Genomic DNA, 19,031 nt, shown 5'->3' with positions numbered 1-19,031 from the left:
TCTGCCCCTGGTGACCCTGGGCCCTCCCTTCCTCCCTCCCTTCCCAGAAGTGATTGGGTGTGGAAGAGCAGGTACCAAGGATCACTGGCAAATCTCTGTTTCTCCAACTCTGTGCACTTGGAATCACTGAACGAAAAGGGGCTTTAGAAAAGAAAGCGTCCAAGCTGTCCTCTTGTCTCTGACAATTTCTTCTCTCTAGGTGTTCTCAATGCTGCTCTCATGGTTTTCCCCTCCCACCTCTCCGACCACCCTCTTTAAAGAGCTGACTCTTCATTCAGGTCACACCATCCAAGGGCCTGACTTGGATCTCCTTCTCCCTCTATCTATGTTGTTCCATGTGATGCTCTCATCGACTCCAATGATCATCTCTATGCAGGTGATTCTCAGAATTGTTTGTTTAGCCCTCAGCATTCTCCTGACCTCCATTATCTCTTTTCCAACTGCTCTTTGGAAGTTGTAGAAATCTTAAACTCAATTATGTGCAAAACTGAACTTTCCTTTCCTCTTCTTCCTTTCTTCATTACTCTCCAGGGTACTGACATCCTCCTAGTCATCCAGGATTTGTAACCTTGCCATCCTCAGATCCTTACCCTTTCAACCCCTTCCCTTTAGCCAATCTCTTTTAAGTCTCATCAATTCTACATCTCCTGTATATGCCCTCTTCTCCTCTGATTGACCTAGCACCCTAGTGCCAGCCCACATCACCACATGCCTGAATGATTGCCATCACCTTTGGATCGTTCTCCCCACTTCAGTCCATCTATAAGTCAATTGTCAAAGTGATCTTCCTAAAACATAAGACTATGTTCCTCACCACCACCATTTAATAAATTCCAAAGCTTCATTTCAGGATAAGTTATAAAATCCTCCATTTTGGCCTTAAAAATCCTTTATATTCTGATCACCTACTTTTCCCGTCTTTTTACACCTTATTCCTTTCCATGTATTCTATGATCTAGTGACACTGGCCTCCTTGCCATTCCTTGAGATACTTTATCTCCCAATTTAGGACATTCTCTCTAGCTAATTTCCCCATGCCCTGAATTTTCTTCCTCGACTCTTGGGCTTTTTTTTCCTCAAGTCTCAACTAAAATCCTACCTTCTACAGGAGTCCTTTTCTCATTCCCCACTAATTTTATTGATCACACATTATTCATTTATTATAGTGAAGAACAAAAAGGGGGACGGGGAAGGATTAGTACAATTATGCTAAAACCAATACAGGTGGCTGGTTGGAAAGCAATGGGACACTAAGATATATTTCAACATAATCTAGAGGAATTTACTTCACCATCATTGAACAGAACAATCATGCAGTATGATAATGTATGTCTTCTCCCCTTAGAAATCAAGGAACTCTCCCTTCTCTGATGACTACCAAGTGGGACAGTTTAATTTCAAAAGTCACTAATAACCAGTCTGGAAGGATCTTTTGTGAAAGCAAATACAACAAATAAACAACAGGACATGATCTCAACCTCCCAAATTAAATTTTTTTTTGAATTAGGGTGGTTCCGCATTAATTCAAGTGTTTTCCCCTTTGTTGATTATCTCTAATTTATCCTGGGAAGAATAGAAGAAAAAAGGGAGAGAGCTTGTTTGAACATATTATTTTTGTTTCATCTCCCCTGTTAGACTGAGCTCCTTGAGGACAGCGACTATTTATATTCCCGTGCCTGCTACATACTAAGTAAAGTGCTTAATAAATACTCATGGATTAACTGTCCAAAACTTTGATTTGGAAGAGACCTCAACAGGCATCCAGTCCAGCCCTTGTATGAGTAAGAATCCTCATGACAACATCAGCATTTAGTGATTGTCTGGTCTCTGCTTGAAGACCTTAAGGGATAGGGAACTCCCTCTGTCACAAGGCAGTTCATTTCACTTTTGGGCTGCGCTAATTGTTAGGAAATTTTTCCTAACATTGAGCCAATTTTTTTTTTTTTACTATGGCATTTATAAACCTAAAAGAGTTATATAAGTGTGAGCATTGTTTTTATTACCCTTATTGCTTCCAGTTCAGTCTTTTGGAGCCAATCAGAACATGTTTCCAATCTCTCTTCCCCAAGATAGCCTTTCACATTCTTGAATTACATCTAACACATTCAGTTTAAAAATCTACAATTCCTTCAATTGGTCTTCACCTTATGTTATAGTCTAGAGTTTCACCACCCTTCTCTGAATAAACCATAGTTTCCTCAATATCCTGTGTCTTATGTCTGACTTGGGACTCCTCCCTCTATCTATATTATTCCATATGATGCTCTTATCTACTCCAATGATCATTTCTATACAGGTGATTCTCAGAATTGTTTATTTACTCCTCACCACTCTCCTGACCTTCATTATCCCTTTTCCAACTGCCTATTGGAAGTTGTAAAAATATTTTAGGGTTTTGGGTTTTTTTGCAAGGCAATGGGGTTAAGTGGCTTGCTCAAGGTCACACAGCTAGGCAATTATTAAGTATCCGAAGTCAAATTTGAACTCAGGTACTCCTGACTCCAGGGCCAGTGCTCTATTCACTGCGCCACCTAGCTGCCCCAGTTGTAGAAATCTTAAACTCAAGTGCAAAACTGAACTCATCTTTCCTCTTTTTCATTTCTTCATTACTCTCCAGAGTACTGACATCTTCCTAGTCATCCAGGATTTGTAACCTTGACATCCTCAGATCCTCACTCTTTCAACCCCTTACCTTAGCTAATCTCTTGTAAGTCTCATCAATTTTACATCTCCTGTATATGCCCTCTTCTCTCCTCTAATACTCCACATGAAGTCTGACCAAGGCAAGGTGGCAGAATTATAGCCTATTTTGTTCAGAATTTTATACTTCTATGAATGACACTACCTTTGAAGCAATTGTGGAAAACTTCTGATTCATAATGTGCTTTTAATTCATAAAAAACTTCACTGTTCACACAAACTGCTGCCTATCCATGTCTCCCCATAGTATATTTGCACAACTGATTTTTTGAATTCAAATATAGACCTTTACATTTGCTCCCAGTGAATTTCTTAATAGATTTAGCATATTTCCTTAGTTTGTTAAGGTTTTGTTTTTTGGATCCCTGGATTGTCAGCTGTGTTAGCTGTCCTAGCTTTGAATATTGTGAAATTTGAGATATTTTCATCTGAGGATAGGTCACATCAAATCCTCCTGATAGAGGGCAGCTAGGTGGCACAGTGAATAGATTACTGCCCCTGGAGTCAGGAGGACTTGAGTTCAAATCTAGTCTCAGACACTTGATAATGGCCTGGCTGTAGGACCTTGGGCAAGTCATTTAACCCTATTGCCTTAAATAAATAAATTTTTTTTAAAATCCTCCTGGGGATGGGAATTGAGGGAAGCCTGGAAAGACTTGCATGAACTGATGCTGAGTGAGATGAGCAGAACCAGAAAAACATTGTACACCCTAACAGCAACATGGGGGTGATGTTCAACCTTGATGGACTTGCTCATCCCTTCAGTGCAACAACCAGGGACAATTTTGAGCTATTTGCAATGGAGAATACTGTGGAGGGGCTTTGGTATCCAGAGAAAGAAATATGAACTTTGAACAAAGACCAAAGACAATAGTCAAATTAGAAAAAAAAAAGGTGTTATATTATTATGTAATTTTACTGTCTCATACTTTCTTTTTCTTCCTTAAGGATATGATTTCTCTGCTATCATGTTCAACTGAGATCAATGAATAACATGGAACCAATGTAAACACTAACAGAATGCCTTGGGGGGGGAACAAGAATGGGGGAAAATTGTAAAACTCAAAATAAATAAGGTCTTTCTTTAAAAAAAAATACTCCCCATAGAGATCAAGCTGGAATCCTATCATCTGAATTCTTAATTTATGGGGCTCCTGGTTCTAAAGGTGAGCTTTGCCTTATCTAACTCAGCCCCAACTTCCAAAGCCTTACCTTTGGGGTATTCACAGTGTTGCTGGGAATCTTCTACAATCCATTCTAGCACCCCTTTATTTAAGTTCCTTGAGGACACTGGGACCATCTTGTTTGTACTTGCGTCACTAGTTCCTGGTACCTAGTAAATATTCTATCTACCTACCTATTTACCTTTGGAAGACCCTAAGCTCAGCCTTGTGGGTTCAAAGATGGTTATAACACAGGTACTGTTCTCCAGGAGTTTATGTTCTAATGGGAATCAAGACATATATGAAAATAAGTATGATACAAGGGAGAAAAGTCTTCAAAATCGAGAACCAAGAAGCTAGAATCTTCTGCAGAAATCTCCAGTGTCACTTCCTTTTGGAAATTATGTAACTTTGACCAAGATGGTAACCTAAACTTCATTTTTAAAAGCTGTAAAAGCAACCCAAACTCAAAAGAACTTTTAATTAAATCTAGATGGAGGAGGGACAGATTACTGTCAGGGACCATATTCCCCATCTGAACAAATGAGGAAACTAAGGCCCATTATAATAGCTGGGACAAGAACCCAGGTGTCCCCTCCCCCCATTTCAAGGCTCTTTCTGTGTTACACAGAATGAAACCGACTCCCTGAAAAAAAAAAAAACGACTCCCTGCAAAGTTCCAATGTGCGATAATAGAGGTGGGGAAAGAATCCCAATCCCTGTTTCCACATTTCCAGGGGAGAACCTTGACTCAGAAAATTTTGAGCATCTTTTCGCAGGATTTAGGAGATCATCTAGTGGAGGACCCACCCCCCAATTTTACTGAGGCAGAGGGAGGCTAACTTGGATAGCCCCTGGGGCAGAGTTGGAAGGTACTTTAGAGGTCTCATTTGACAGAGAGGAAAACTGAGGCTGGGGGGGGGGAGACTCTTTTAAGGGACACAAGAGCTAGACCGAGAGGCAGGACTCCTGGGTCTGGGAGCAGCATTCTTTGTCTTCTCCCCAAACCCATGCCTTCTGGAGCCATGGTAGGATGCCTCCCATGGCTTAGCTGGTTCGAGAAAGGGGCTATTGTCCCGGTCTTGGCAAAAGGCATTACGTCCTGGCCTGGACTGTACCGGGACAAGTGCGGGAAACGAGGACCAAGGACTTGTGCCCCAAGTCGCGGCCATTGACCTGGCGGAGAAGCCGCTGAGTAAGCAGAGGCTGCCACGTGAGCGCGGAAGGTGTCAAACCGTCAGCAAGCGCGGCCAGCCCCGCGCTCCGATTGGCGGGGTCAGGACGCACACCGGTTGCCGATTGGCCAAGCCGTTGCAGACGCCATGGCTGTTTGGCTCCTCGGGCTCTATGGCCTCTGCTGATTGGTCGGGGCGAGGGACGCTTCCTAATCGGCCATCGGGCCATACCTGAGGGCCGTCTGCCACGATTGGCAGGGGGCCGCGTAGTCCGGGCCAATCAGGGCTCGGGGCGGAGGGGCTCTGCGCGCCCCCCCCTGCCCGCTGCGGGCGTTGAGGTGGCGACCGGCTGGCGGCGGCGGCAGCGGCGGCGGCGGCGCGGGCGCGGCGGGGGGCGCGGCTCCGTGCTCCGGCCCTCTCGGCTCCGGCCCTGCCTCCGGCCGCCCCGCCCCCGCGGGTCCGGAGCGGGCTCCCCGGGCCTGGGCGCGGGGCTGCTGGGCGCCCGGCACCCTGAGCCTCCCTCCCCGCCTCCTCGCTCCGGCCGCGCGCGGGGCCCGGGGCGGGGACGGCCGGAACCACGTCACGTGCCGGGAAGGAAGCGGCCGGAGCCGGCGCGGGGCCGGGGCCGGGCGGGCGGAGGCGGAGCGCCGGGGCCGGGCCGGGCCGGGCCGGGCCATGGCAGGTACTCGGGCCGCGGCGGGCGGCGGGGCGGGGCGGGGCGGCTGCCCCCGGGGCGCGCCCGCCCGCGCCCACTCCGCGCCCTGCTCAGCCCTAGATGCCCAGTCCGCGGCGGGGGCCGGCCTGGCCGGGGAGGAGGCGCCGGAGGAGGAAGAGGAGGAGCCGGAGCCCGGCGCGGAGCCGGCCGAGGACCCGGAGAAGGCGGCCCCGGGCGCGGGCCCGGCCGGGGCGGCCGGCGCGGGCGGGCGCGGCTGCGTCCTGACCCGGCGCGGAATCACGCTGCGGGTGCTGCTCAAGGACGCCCTCATCGAGCCGGGGGCCGGCGTGCTGTCCATCTACTACCTGGTGAGGGGCGGCGCGGGCTGGGGGCGGGGCGGGGCCGGGGGCTTCCGCGGCTCAGACCGGGCCGCGCCGCCCCTCCCGCCGCCTGCAGGGTAAGAAGTTCCTGGGGGACCTGCTGCCGGACGGGAAGATCACCTGGCAGGAGACCGGCCAGGTGTTCAACTCCCCCAGCGCCTGGGCCACCTACTGCAAGAAGCTGGTGAACCCGGCCAAGAAGTCCGGCTGCGGCTGGGCCTCGGTCAAGTACAAGGGCCAGAAGCTGGACCAGTACAAGGCCACCTGGCTGAAGCGCCACCAGCCCAACGCCCCCTCCGCCGCCGAGGAGGTGAGGCCGCCCGCGCCGCCCCTGCCGGGAACGGCAGTTTGGGGTTGTTTGTTTGCTTGTCTTAGTGGCCGTGGGGCCCGGTGACTCGCCCAGGGCCACGCGGCCACGTAACTATGAAGTGTCCGAGGCCGGATTTGAACCCAGGTCCTCCTGACTCCAGGGCCGGTGCTTTATTCACTGCCTTACCTAGCTGCCCTGTTTGCTTTCTGCTGGTGACTTGCCCAAGCTCATATAGGTGGGTGATTTTGAAGCCAGGTGGGTCCTCCCATCGCCTTGCTAACTCTTTTCTCTGTGCTACGTAGTTGTTCCTTTCCATGGCAGTTTTGGATTTTTGCAAGGCAAATGGGGTTAAGCGGCTTGCCCAAGGCCACACAGCTAGGTGATTGTTAGTGTCTGAGGCCGGGTTTGAACCCAGGTACTCCTGACTCTATAGCAGTTTTACAAATGACAAAACACTTTGTACCTTGCCACAACCCTCTGAAGTCAGAGTGGCAAGGATTATTATCCCCAGTGTATAAAAGTAGTAAACTGAGGTTGAGAGAAAGCGGTAAAAGTTGAAGGGGGGGGGCTTTCTACTTTGCCACCAATTAACATTTCCTTTGCAATTAGGACTTGGCTGCCCTTTCTATAATACTGTACCCTCAGTCCCCGCCAAGATGTTTTGTGAACAGAGATCTAGCTAATAGATAGATCTGACTTTATCAGAGGTGGGAGAGATTCCCCCAGGGTCTAGAAGTGGTCAAGTCAGATCTGTGAAAGTTGGAGATGGAGAGTAAAAGGACACTTTTAAATTTAATTTTGACATGTTTATTTAATATTACTTAATATTTATGTGGAGTTACAGAAAGTCCAGGCCAGGAGGAAATAAGGGAACTATAGGATAGGGAAGGGAGAAGAGGTTATGGAGGGAGACTGGGTCCAGGTGATCAGACCTTCAAACGCCATTTCAGGAATGGAGACCGCAGCTAGGTGGCGCAGTGGATAGAGCATCAGCCCGGCCTCAGGAGGACCTAAGTTTAAATCCAGCCTCAGACATTTAATAATTAGCTAGCTGTATGATCTTGGGCAAGTCACTCAGCTCCATTGCGTTACAAAAAAAAAAATGGAGACTTGGAAGACAGTAGAAGTCATAGATAAATGAATGGATGAAGTGTGACCAGAGTAAGGCTTGAGGAGGAGGTATGCACCAAAATTGAGTTTAGATCTTATCTATGACCCTGGGCAAGACACTTAATCTTTTTTTATTTTTATTTATTTTTAGGGGGTTTTTTTTTGCAAGGCAATGGGGTTAAGTGGCTTGCCCAAGACCACACAGCTAGGTAATTATTAATTGTCTGAGACCGGATTTGAACTCAGGTCCTCCTGATTCCAGGGCCAGTGCTCTATCCACTAGCCATCTCAACACTTAATCTTTTATGAGCCTTGGTCTCCTCATCCAGAAAAAGATCTTTTTCTATATATCTATAAAATCATTTTTTAACTGTTGACCTCATAGGACTGTTGTAAGGAAGCCTTGATGGAAACTTTGGCAGTCCATAGAAACATAATGGGTTAGTATTATTGGGGAAAATTATTCTGTAGATCTGGACAGGATGGGCCAGAGGACCCTAGGTGGAAGGGATAGAAGCTCAGGTCAAACCAAGGTCCCAAGGAGAGGGACTGAGCACAAAAGTAGGAGAAAAAGGAATAGTGCAGTTGGTTTAGTCCTCTTGGAGTTATTGCTTATTGTAGCCAGTAGGGAGTACTAGGCTAATAGAACTTAAGGTTGGAAGTGATCTTAGAAATCAAGGAAAGCTTTAACATTTTTTTGTATCTTGGACCTTTTTTGCAGTCTGGTGTAACCTATGGATGAACCCCTTCTCAGAATAGAATTGTTAAAGTGCATAAAATAAAATACACAGAGTTACAAAGGAACAATTACATTAATAAACAATTACTAAATATTTTTTAAAGTCAAATTCCCAGTTCCCAGGTCAAGAATGCCTGATGTTCATTTTGTGGATGGGGAAACTCAGGTCCTTTCCCGAAGCCACCTAGGTAGAACTGGCATTCAGACTCCTGTTGCTGACTGCCCATTCACTTTTCTTTCCAGGAGACTTCTGGGACTGGCACTCAACTGCTTAAAGTGACCAGGCTTGTTTGTTTCTGTCTACATAGAGCCTGGTGAGTGAGGGTGAGGAGGAAGAACTGTTAGAGGAGGATGAGGAGGAAGCAACAGTGGCTCGGGAAGGGAAGATGCTGCCAGCCTCAACCTCAACCCCAGTCCTCTTGGAAGAGAAGGGCAGGAAGCAGCTGGGAAAATCCCTGACAGAATCCCCCAACCCAGGTATGTCTGGATCATTCCGAGCAGTGGCACCGTCCTTGAGCTGGGAGATAGACGTCCTGTGTGGAAGTCTTGTGGAAGCCCTTGATTCACTGTGACCTTAGGCAGATCTCAACCCATCCCTGAGCCTGTTTCCTCATGTATCATGCTACTCATCCTCTCTTCTCCTAGTGTGGCATTTTTTAAGGGGCAAAAGAAAAACTGCTTGGGAAAAAGCCTTTGGGTGAGATATAGTAGCATTCTCCTGTAGAAATCACCTCCACCCACCCAGTGCAGTAATCTTTAGAAAGTGTCTTCTTGATGTGGTCGGTAAAATTTGCATTGCTTTTTCCCACATCTCATGATCTGATTTGCCTCCTTGACCCTCTCCTTGATTTTCCTCTGCCCAGTCCATTTCCCAGTGAGCTTAGGAATAGAAGGCATGGCCACTTGATTCTTCTCTCCTCTCCCACCCTCACATTTTCCTTCACAGAGGCTGGACCCCCTGGGAAGCGGCCAGAGAACAAGGGCCGGGTGCCAGTCCGATACTGCACCCTGGGCAGCCGGGACTTGGCCAGGTTAGCCCTGCTACCCTGTTGTAGTCCTGCCAAGGAAACCATTGGTCCAAAGCTCTCAGCACAAGCACCCCCTCTGGCTCCTGGGCAGAAACCGAAGGGCTTTGAGCTGGGGATGGGGTGGGAGCTTTTTTCCCAGGGCTGGCCCCTCTGCCTATACCCCAGGGGAGGGAAGAACCCATGCCTGAGGTTGTGGGGGCTCCTGGGCCTGCAGGAATCCGCATACTCTGGTAGAGGTGACATCCTTCACAGCCATCAACAAGTTCCAGCCTTTCAACGTGTCCGTGTCTAGCAACGTGCTGCTTTTACTGGTGTGTGGCCCCCTTCCAGTCTGCCCTTTGTCCTCATGGGCCTCCCTACCTCTCTCCTTCCTGTGTATTCCTGAGCCTCTCTGTCCCAATGGAACGAGAACTGTCTCATCTTCTTTCTTAGCTCCCAGCCTCCTGACTTCCTTTGTTCCCTTGGACTTCCTCCCCTCCCTCTTCTATCTCTCTGGACCTTCTTCCTTCCTTCCTATATGCCTAGTGAATAGACATAAATGAGCTGACACGGGTGCAAAGTCCTGAGGGGGAGGGAGGGAGTAGCCAGGATGTGTCCCACAGACTCCGGAAGCTGAAGCCATGTTAGCTAGATCAAGTTTTTTGAAATTCTGTGACCTGTGATGAGTATTATTCTGTTCCTCTTCCCAGTGCAGTTATGATTCTACCCAAAACCTTAGAGGTCAGACATCCCCCAAGCCAAACTCACCCAGGGAGGTGGGATTTGAGTTAAAGATGGTAGCCAAGGCTTCCTTAAACTTTGCCCAGGGATTTACCAGAGCCCAAGGTGCAGCAGGGGAGAGGAGGAAGAATTGGTGGCATGATGACTTGATTAGTGGGCATCTCTGATGTGGGGGCAAGGCTTGGTTGCTTCTCTGATCCTGTCCCTATCTCTGGTCCCAGGACTTCCACAGCCACTTGACGAGGAGTGAAGTTGTGGGTTATCTTGGAGGTCGCTGGGATACCAACAGTCAGTGTGGGTATCTGTGCTGCTTGGCACGAGGGCTGGGGCAGACAGGGATGGTTGGAGAAGACCAGCAGCTCTTGGCACCCACTCTGATGCCCCTTCTTTTCCCACCTTGGGCAGTGCTGACGGTGCTGAGAGCCTTCCCCTGCAGGAGCCGTCTGGGTGATGCTGACACAGCAGCTGCCATTGAGGAAGAGGTGGGCCTGCTGGAGGGCTGGGGGGACGGGAACTGTCTTCAGCGAGTCTGCCATCTCTCGGTGATATTTGGCAACGGGCAAAATGGGATAATGGGGAGGGGAGTGTAGTGTAGTTTGTGTTTGTGTATCTTATGTGAGTGGTGATGGCAAGAACAATTCATCTAGAATTTTAAGACTTACAAAGCCTTGTTCTCACAATAGTTCTGGGAGGAAACCCTTACAAGGGTTACTTTTTTCAGAGACCTCAGCAAACTACGTCTCAGAGAAGTGACTAACCCCAAGTCACATAGAAAGTGGCAGACGCTGAATTCAAACCCAGGTCTCTCCTGACTCCATACTTCCATCAGACTTTTCCTTAATACTTCCATGTTCCTTATATTCTGTCTGTGAAGTAGATAGTCCCAGAAGCATTTTGTGATTCACTCGTGGTCCTAGACCCTGTGGGATTCAAACTCCTGACTCTTCATTTTGCTGTGTGTGTGTGTGTGTGTGTGTGTGTGTGTCCATCCGTCTATCCCCATGTGGATCCATATGTGCCTCTTGAGTAGGGTATGTATGTCTTATCACTGTTTCCTTCTTTGTTTCCTTCCCCTCCCTTCTCAGATCTGCCAGAGCCTGTTCCTTCGTGGCCTGTCCCTGGTGGGTTGGTACCACAGTCATCCCTACAGCCCAGCCCTGCCCTCCCTGCAGGACATTGATGCCCAGATGGACTACCAGCTCAAGCTGCAGGGCAGTGGCAACAACTTCCAGCCCTGCCTTGCCCTGGTGTGCGGTGAGCTCAGCTTGAAGCTTGTGCCAGGAGGCCCAGGCTAGGAGGAGGGAGAGAAGAGATGGTTTAGTGGGTTCCAGGGAGACACCACTGGGCTTGGTCTGTTGATTGAAGTTGGCATGAAAAATCAGCAGGCCAGGTAGCAGAGAAGGGAGTGATTGCCAAGCCCATCTCCTTTCCAGTTTGACCTTGGCACTGTCTCTTTTTTTCAGCACCATATTACTCTGGAAACCAGGGGCCTGAATCTAAGATTTCTCCATTTTGGGTGATGCCACCACCAGAGGTAGGTAATGGTTGACAGTCCAGAGCAAGAGAAGATAGGAATCTACATTGGGGAAGACCTGGGGTGAATAGTGGGTAGTGTTTATCCTGGGGCAAAAGGAGAATCATCATCAAGGGCTTTCTGAATTCTCCAAAACACATTCAATTCTATTACGAAAAAATTTGAAAATTGGTGGCCCATCTACAATATATGTGGTATGCTTTGGTTAACCAGAATCCTGGTGTTCCAACTCCTTCCGGTTCTGTAGTGTTCAGAAAATGCTGACTTCACAGTCGCCCATCAGTGAAGGAGGATGGATAAGTATTTTTACCTCCACTTTACAGATAAGGACATGGAGGCTCAGACAGGTCAGATGATGTGCCCAGAGACACAGGTGTTGGAACCAGGATTTGAACCTAAGTTCTCTTGGCTTCAGGACATACTTGATCCCAGGATCACTGGACATGGGAATCAGGAGAGCTGGGCTTGACCCTCAGCTCTGATCATGGGCAAGTCATCCACCTCCTTTGACCCTCCCCTTTATCTGTCTAATGGGACAGTAACTACTACTGGCATGTCTCGACCCATAGGGTTGTTGTGAGGAAGTCATTCTGTTAACTTCACATCGCTAGAGTAGGAACCTGAGGCTTGGAGAGAGGTTGTAACTTCTCTCTAAAGCCATCCAGGTGGGAAGCATGAGCGCCAAGGTTCAAAACCACATCCTCTGATGTCAGAACCAGTACTCTTCCCACTGGACTGGCAGTGCCACCTCCCTCCTGGGCCTGCAGCATCCACCTACACTGGTAATCCCATCCTTCTGAAATAACCATGATATATGTGTGGACCTCCACCCAGTAGAGCACCTTGAGAATGCTGGGCTGTGGAAGGGGGCAGAGACACCTTTTGGTGGATGGTCCTTGCTTGACTGTTTTCTCAAGGTCACTGCCCTGAGATGGAATGGTGGGAACAACAGGAGGTTAGAACTGAGAGGAGTCCAATCATCTGGCCCCCATCTCCTAGTTTTATAAAGGAGGAAACTGAAGCCATAAGAACAGGTGACTTGCCTAAGGTGTCACAGGGAGTGAGGGCACTAGATTCACAGTCTGGCCCTGCTCCTTCAGAGCTGTAAGAACCTAAGGCAAATAATTTTCCCTTTATAGATTTCTGTTTGATCATTTAGAAAATGAAAGCATTGGACTTCATTATTTAAGAAATCTTAAAAAGGCAATTCAGTCAGTCTAAAAAATTTTTATTGAGAGCCTGCTGTGTACTAAGAAAAAAGCAAAAAAGTGCTTCATTCCTGCCCTCAAGTAGTTTACTTCCAATGGGACACACAACATGTACTTATAAATAGGAAGTAGGGCTAAGATTCAACCCCAGATCCACTGAATCCAACTCCCCTGCTTTCTATTTTACTCTCCAGCCTTTCATTGGGCTTCTATAGAAAATAGTCTGGGTGGAGGAGGAGAGAGGGCAAGTGAGTTTCTGACCCAGGCTACCCTTTTCTACAGCAAAGGCCCAATGACTATGGGATCCCCATGGAGGTAGAGATGACTTACGTCCAGGATGGGTTCCTGACCAATGACATCCTCCATGAAATGGTGAGACCATAGGCTCTTTAGAGATCAGATAAAAGGTGGACCCCCAGGGTCTGATTATGGGGGGGGGGCATGGAAGGGAGGGTTGTGAAAGGAAAGAGTTCACAATGTCCTAGAATTCCAAACTGGCACTGGAGCCGAGTTCCTGGCAAGGCTGGGCCCTTCCTAGGCCTGGAGTGGACTGATACCCATCCTGGGTCATTCCCTGTCTCAATCTAGCCCCACCTTCCCTCCCACTGCCTGTTGTAGATGTTGCTGGTGGACTTCTATAAAGGAGCTCCAGATGTGGTCAAGTTTCAAGACCTTTGGAACCAAGAGCAGACCTATCTAGACAAGCTGAAGGTGAGAAAGAATCCCCACATCCAGCATGCGCCATTATGGCGCTCCTCTAACCTTTAGTACCCAGGATTTGCTGACTTGATTTGGGGGCCAGAGTTCAGTGGCAAGCAAGCAGCAAATTCATGAATTAATGGTTCTCTGTAGTCTTCTTTTTCCAAGGATAGCCACATGTTTAAGGTGATTGTGTCCAGTTATGTTTGAATGTTTAAGTATTTCTCCTCGCAGTGGGGAGCTAAACTCCTCAGATAAAACTTACGATTTGTGTCAAAACCCAGTGTATGCATTTGCAAGTTTTCCCATTACTCTGGAAACTGGGACAGCTAGTTGGTGCTGGACCTGGAGTCAGGAAAACCTGAGTACAAATCCAGCCTCAGATACTCACCGGCTGAGTGAGCCTGCACAAGTCCCTTAACCTCATTCAGCCTCAATCTCCTCCATAAGATGGGGACACTGGCATCTATGAACAGGGTTATTTTGAAGCACAGAAGACATAGTATGTGTCTTGTGCCTCAAAAACCCCCTTTTTGCTGGGGAGGGGCCGTTCCAATCGCTGCTTTCACCTTTCCAGTAGATCCCTTCCTTCCTGATGGTTGAGATTGTTTTTCCTGTGGTCTTAGAGACTATGAGCATCTCCTGGTAGGGGTGGTGCCCCGAGTCCTTGCTTGTCCCCAAGTAGAATGAACCAACCAGCTCCTGGGATGGACATTGATAAATAAAAAAACACTAAAGTTCTTACTATGTGTCAGGACTCTGTGATTATACCAATTTCATGATGCCGGGTTAGGGGACCATGGGCAAGTCACAACTTTCTCAAGCCTGTATTCTGAGTTGAAAAATGAGTTACATATATATCTCCCTCAGATCCTTTATCATCCAGGTTTGGGGATGTTTCTGTAGAGTTTTTGAAGTGAAAGTGAGCCAGAAAGCTTTCTCAGGAATTTTTCAGGCCTCAGTCCCCTTAACTGTTGGGCTTTCCTTTCAGGTCTCCTTGGCCAGCAGGACACCAAAGGACCAGGGCCTGTGCCATGTCTTGGAACAAGTCTACTGTCTTCTTAAGAACAGCAGCTGAGACCAGGCAACTTCTGGATAGTGATGTACTAAAGGGTGGCAGAGAGGAGCTGAAACCCCCCCAGCCCAGGGGTAGCCATACCAGCCCCTGGCGGGTCTGGGGTCATCCCTGTACCATGTGAACTTCTGAGGCAGGAGCTGGTTTTTCATGGAGGTGACCAGCTACTTTGTACTACTGACCAATTGCTCTCCAGGTGGGAAGGTGGCTATGGAGTGTCTGGCCCTAAGGTTGGGGGTGGGGGTGGGGGTAGGGGGATGCTAAGCCTAGAGAAGCCAGACCAGGCTTCTCTTTCTCCAGTTCTACTTTGCTGTGTTGCATGTCAGGTGTCTGTTCCCCCTGCCCTGTTGGCTCTGGATGTAGGATGTAGCTGGTTTGGGGGGTGGGGGAGGGGCACAGTTGTTGCTGTGCCAGTTCATTCAGGTGTAACTTATTTGTGCAATGGTAGCAGTTGAGACAATAAAGTGGAGAAAAAAAAATCCATCACTTTCTTACTCAGGGGGGCACCAGGCCCAGAGCTGAGGGCTCTGTCTCCTCACAGTTCTTTTGGTTTGATTACTATAGAGTCTATGGTGTGGATGAATAATTGAGTATTAAAACTTATTTCACATCCTTTTCCCCTCAGTGGGCTTCCTGGAGCCCAGTGTCTGGTGGTACACACAGCTGGTGTAGAGAGAGGGGACTAGATTTGGAGTCAAGATACCAAGTTACTTCTTTATAATAATCTGACAATGTTTGTAAAGCATCTTATTTTATCCCCCGTAACTGCAAAAATGCTCCTATCCCTATTTGAGAGATGAGGAAACTGAGACTGAGGGGGTTAAATGACAGCTTGCTGAGATTTCCACAGCTAGCAACTGCCAAAGACTGGTTGTTTACTCCCTTACCACCTCCAATTGTCACTTTTCAGTTCTCTTAGGCTTCACACCCACCATGAACTCTTCAGTCCAACTCCTGGCAGTTACTGACTTCTGCCCTGACCCCTGGTTTCCCTTAAGTCTCAGCTAAAACCCTGACTGCTACAGGAAGCCTTTCCCAAACCCCCATCGTTCTAGGCCTTGAGAGCAGGGACTTTCTTTTGTACCTTTAACTATGCACATAGTAGGCTCTTAACACTTATTGACAGGTGCACGGGCTCCAGATCCCAACTGAGTGACCTTGGGCACAGTTGATCTTTCTGGACCTTAGGCATCTGCAGAATGAAGTTGTTCCACTTCTAAATCCTATGACAATTTCACAGGGTGCCAGCTAACTTTCTTGTTTGCTCATCTCTGGCAAAGGGTTCCCAGAATAGCTTACTTAGTGAAAAAATTCTGAAGTATTTCCTACCAGAAATAAGATAAAGGAGAGGCGATTAGAAAGAGAAAACATTTAATACTTTTTTTTTAAAATCAAGATTACAATTCAATTTGCCTCTAGGCAAAGGAGAAACTGTAACAAAAGTTATATTGATCATCTGAAGACAACCCTGCTCCCCCCTCCCCCCAACTGAATGCAATGGTGGCTCCTGATGACCTAGGGAATGATGATATGGCTAATCTATACCTCCATCCTCTTTTTTTCATACTCTAGAACTGAGGGGATAGAAGCCAAAAGGTTTGTGGAGGGCTGGGTGGCACCACTGGACTCCAGACTGGGTACTATAGGTATTCTTGCATTACTGTAACTTGGGAAACTTTTATATTGTGACTCTTGGGGCTGGCCCAGGAGCCTTCAGAACCCTAGGGACCCAACTCAGACATAGCTCAGCTGGGGCTGAGGCAGGAGATGCCGACACAGGGAAAAAGGGAGATGACTCGGGGTAGAGCGATAAACCATAAAGAAGTGATTAGGGAAGAGGTGCCACCATGAAGTCTGGCAGGTTTCTCAGGGAGGGTTCAGTTCATCAAACTCTTTGTGCTTAACCTTTCAAAGGAGGAGGTTGGTTTGTGGGGGCTTGGCAACCCAGAGAGGCAGAAGCCTCAGCTGGCTCCTGTGGTCCCTTGTTTTGTGGGGAAGGATGACTCTGGCAGTGCCAATGTAACAGCAGCTGCCATGTGAGTAACAAACATACATCAACATGCTCAGTTAAAAGAAAAGTTAAAAGGATACATTGCTTTCTGTATCTGTCACACTGCCAGGTAAAAGGAGCAAAGAGAGGGAGGCAGTGTCTGCAGAGATGATAACTGGAGAAGAGTATGAAGGGGCAGAAGTGCTGCTGAAGGAGGGGGCTGGGGTGCAGAGGGTAACACTCTTCTTGGGGGGGGTCTATGTGGCTCTGGCTTTTTCCAGGCCCTTCCCCCCTCCCCCTCCCAGCTGGTCCTGGCTGATCTTCAGGATCCCAAACAGGTGGTGTCTATGCAAAGCTTGGCTTTTTGGTCAGAGAAGCCACAAGGGAACAATGCTAAAGCTATCTGGGACCCATTGCCTGCAATGGGCTGTGGCTGAGCCTGGCTCCTGGAATCAGAAGGTCACCAATCAGGAGAATTAAGTCAGATCATGGAACAAATGCCTCTTACTTCCACCTCAAAACTACCATAGTACAGAAGTCTGCAAAGCCTGGTTCACATTGCTATACCTAACATTAACTCCTGTCAAGAAGAAAAGAGAGAAAGAGGAAGGGTAGATGTAATAAGAAGGGGGAGGGGAAGGGGAGAAGGAGAAGGAGAAAGAAAAGGAAAAAGGGAGAATATCAAATTTCTTATTTCAGCCAGTTAAGGCAGCAGAACCTGAGGCAAAAAGGCCATAACCTCCATAGGGACCTGACTGGTGCCTGCAGGAATAGTCCCCGACCCCAGCCCAAGTCTAACATCCAACCTCCAAGAAGGCTGCAAACAAGCAAGGCACGCTAGGGACAGCCCCCATGGGTCAGGGGGGTTGGCTTTCCTGTGCTTGGGTCCTCAGACCTCGGTGATCCTGTGGCCTCGTGACTCAGCTGCCAACCTTTGGCCACAGCCAGCAGAGAAGAGCGCCTCAGGCCAGCAGGGGCAAGAACAGAACAGATGGAGCTATTTCCATAGTATTCCTCCCTTCCCTAAAGACCACCCGGAACATTTTTTAGGAGATTCTCGGTGGTGGCCACAGGAAATACACTAGCTACTACTTTAGTTGACATTGCAGGTCTTTTCCCAGTTTGGTTCAGAGAAAGGGGCAGAATCTTACAAGTCAATTTGATCTCAAAGAGTGGGAACAAGTGATAGCTAGGGCCTCAGGTCAAGGTGAGAGGTTGAGAATTTCTATGGCTATGGACCAGGGAACTCGAGGACAGCCTCTGAAAATTCCCTGGAAGTAGGCCAAAGCAGGGGAGTGATGGCTGCTCAGGCAAGGAAGCATTTGGAAAGGAAATTTAGTGTTTCAAAGAGCACCTTAGTGTTATCCCTTTGCATGGGAGCCTCACAGCCCGGTCCAGTCCCAACTGAGAGTTTGGAGACTGAGAGAGGGAGCATGGCTAGGAGTCAGTTGAGTAAACGAGTCCTGTCCACCCAGGCTCCTCAGAAGCAGCAAGTGGAGGGGGAATGAAGAAGGGACAAAGTCTAGAGATGGAAGAGGTGAAAGGAGGGAAGGATGTCCCTCCCCACCAAAAGAAGTTTGGGTGGTCACTAGTGTCTTATGTAAACCCAGGTGACTCGAACAAACTGTGTTTCTCTGCTTCCATCACCATAAACACAAGACCCCCCACACTGATTAAAACTTACTGGCTCATCCTTCTTTGCCTAGACTCAACTTGTAACTCAACTAGGTAGCATCCACTTCTTGGTCTGCTCAGGGCAGGCTGAGCCTGACCACAGGTACCAGGCCTAAGGGGAGTTGCTGCCTGAACCTTTGCCAAAGGGACTGAGGGTGGGGGTGAGGGTGGGGGAAGGAGGCAGCAAGCTCCTTGTGGTCTCTCCAGGAAGTACCAAATCCTTGGGAAAGAGGGAGTTGCGAGGACGCCCAGTTCAGATAATCTGATGCCCTTTGGGCATGGGCAGGATTAATACTATCCCATTTGTCTTCTTGTATCAACAGGAACAAAATGGAATGCAGGAGATCAGGCCTGGCCTTCCTCATTAGGGGGGAGGAGCAGGAGAGAGAAGGAAGGGAGGATAGGGAGGGAGGTGTGGAGAGCAGCCATTTCACTGAGGTAGTGGGACCAGCACCTCCACATAGTTGAGGGGAAAGAAGCCTGACTGGCCGTTGATCATGCCTTCGTACCAGTTTTCATCGATCTGGTTAGTCAGTGTGATGATGTCACCCTCCCGGAAGCCCAGTTCCCCATCATTCTCAGGCTCAAAGTCATATAAGGCCTTGCAGCTGGGCTGGTCCAGAGGAGCTGGGAAAGAGAGACACAGGACAAAGGTGAGTGACCAGAGTCCTCTCTGAGGCTTGGATCAGCACAGATTCATCAACTACATGATCCTAGAGATTCCTTCTAACTACTACAATGAGCCTAGGATTTTGTAGCTGACTCCTACCTATGAGACTTTTCTGGCTTTCAAGGACATCCAGGCTGTTTTCACTCCCTACTCCTTCCCTACTTCCCCACACTCAAAACAATTTTTTCTGGATAAATACTT

The 19,031-nt window shown here is 48.4% G+C and overlaps 2 protein-coding genes across 6 annotated transcripts in view; one reads left to right on the top strand and one right to left on the bottom strand.

Annotated features, from left to right (window-relative positions):
* The first annotated feature begins 5,639 nt into the window (after positions 1–5,639).
* Positions 5,640–14,983, top strand: MPND (MPN domain containing). Of its 2 annotated transcripts, XM_074204007.1 has the most exons (13): positions 5,640–5,720; positions 5,808–6,061; positions 6,150–6,383; positions 8,541–8,709; positions 9,179–9,263; positions 9,475–9,571; positions 10,202–10,274; positions 10,386–10,462; positions 11,066–11,234; positions 11,444–11,514; positions 13,005–13,094; positions 13,341–13,433; positions 14,413–14,983. In XM_074204007.1, the coding sequence occupies exons 1-13, from the start codon at positions 5,714–5,716 to the stop codon at positions 14,497–14,499; spliced, it is 1,506 nt and encodes a 501-aa protein (XP_074060108.1). In that variant the 5' UTR covers positions 5,640–5,713; the 3' UTR covers positions 14,500–14,983. The 2 variants fall into 2 exon arrangements, with proteins under 2 accessions (XP_074060108.1, XP_074060109.1); XM_074204008.1 differs by lacking the exons at positions 13,005–13,094; positions 13,341–13,433; positions 14,413–14,983 and adding an exon at positions 11,838–12,002.
* SH3GL1 (SH3 domain containing GRB2 like 1, endophilin A2) overlaps positions 14,813–19,031 on the bottom strand; it is an 82,591-nt gene continuing 78,372 nt past the window's right edge. For 3 of the 4 annotated variants that reach the window (XM_074204010.1, XM_074204012.1, XM_074204013.1), the window contains one exon: positions 14,813–18,787. In XM_074204010.1, coding sequence (XP_074060111.1) covers positions 18,591–18,787 — 197 coding nt within the window. In that variant the 3' untranslated portion in view covers positions 14,813–18,590. The remainder of the gene's footprint in view (positions 18,788–19,031) is intronic. The other variant, XM_074204011.1, reaches the window with a different exon arrangement.

The sequence above is a fragment of the Macrotis lagotis genome, chromosome X (assembly GCF_037893015.1).
Source record: "Macrotis lagotis isolate mMagLag1 chromosome X, bilby.v1.9.chrom.fasta, whole genome shotgun sequence".
Taxonomy (NCBI): domain Eukaryota; kingdom Metazoa; phylum Chordata; class Mammalia; order Peramelemorphia; family Peramelidae; genus Macrotis; species Macrotis lagotis.
This window is presented reverse-complemented; position numbering and strand designations above follow the sequence as displayed.

Bases quoted from the DNA above. Each gene is read 5' to 3' on its own strand.
- MPND (XM_074204007.1), top strand. The intron at 8,710-9,178 runs GTATGTCTGGAT...TTTCCTTCACAG, and splicing joins GACAGAATCCCCCAACCCAG to AGGCTGGACCCCCTGGGAAG. The intron at 10,275-10,385 runs GTGGGTATCTGT...CACCTTGGGCAG, and splicing joins CTGGGATACCAACAGTCAGT to TGCTGACGGTGCTGAGAGCC.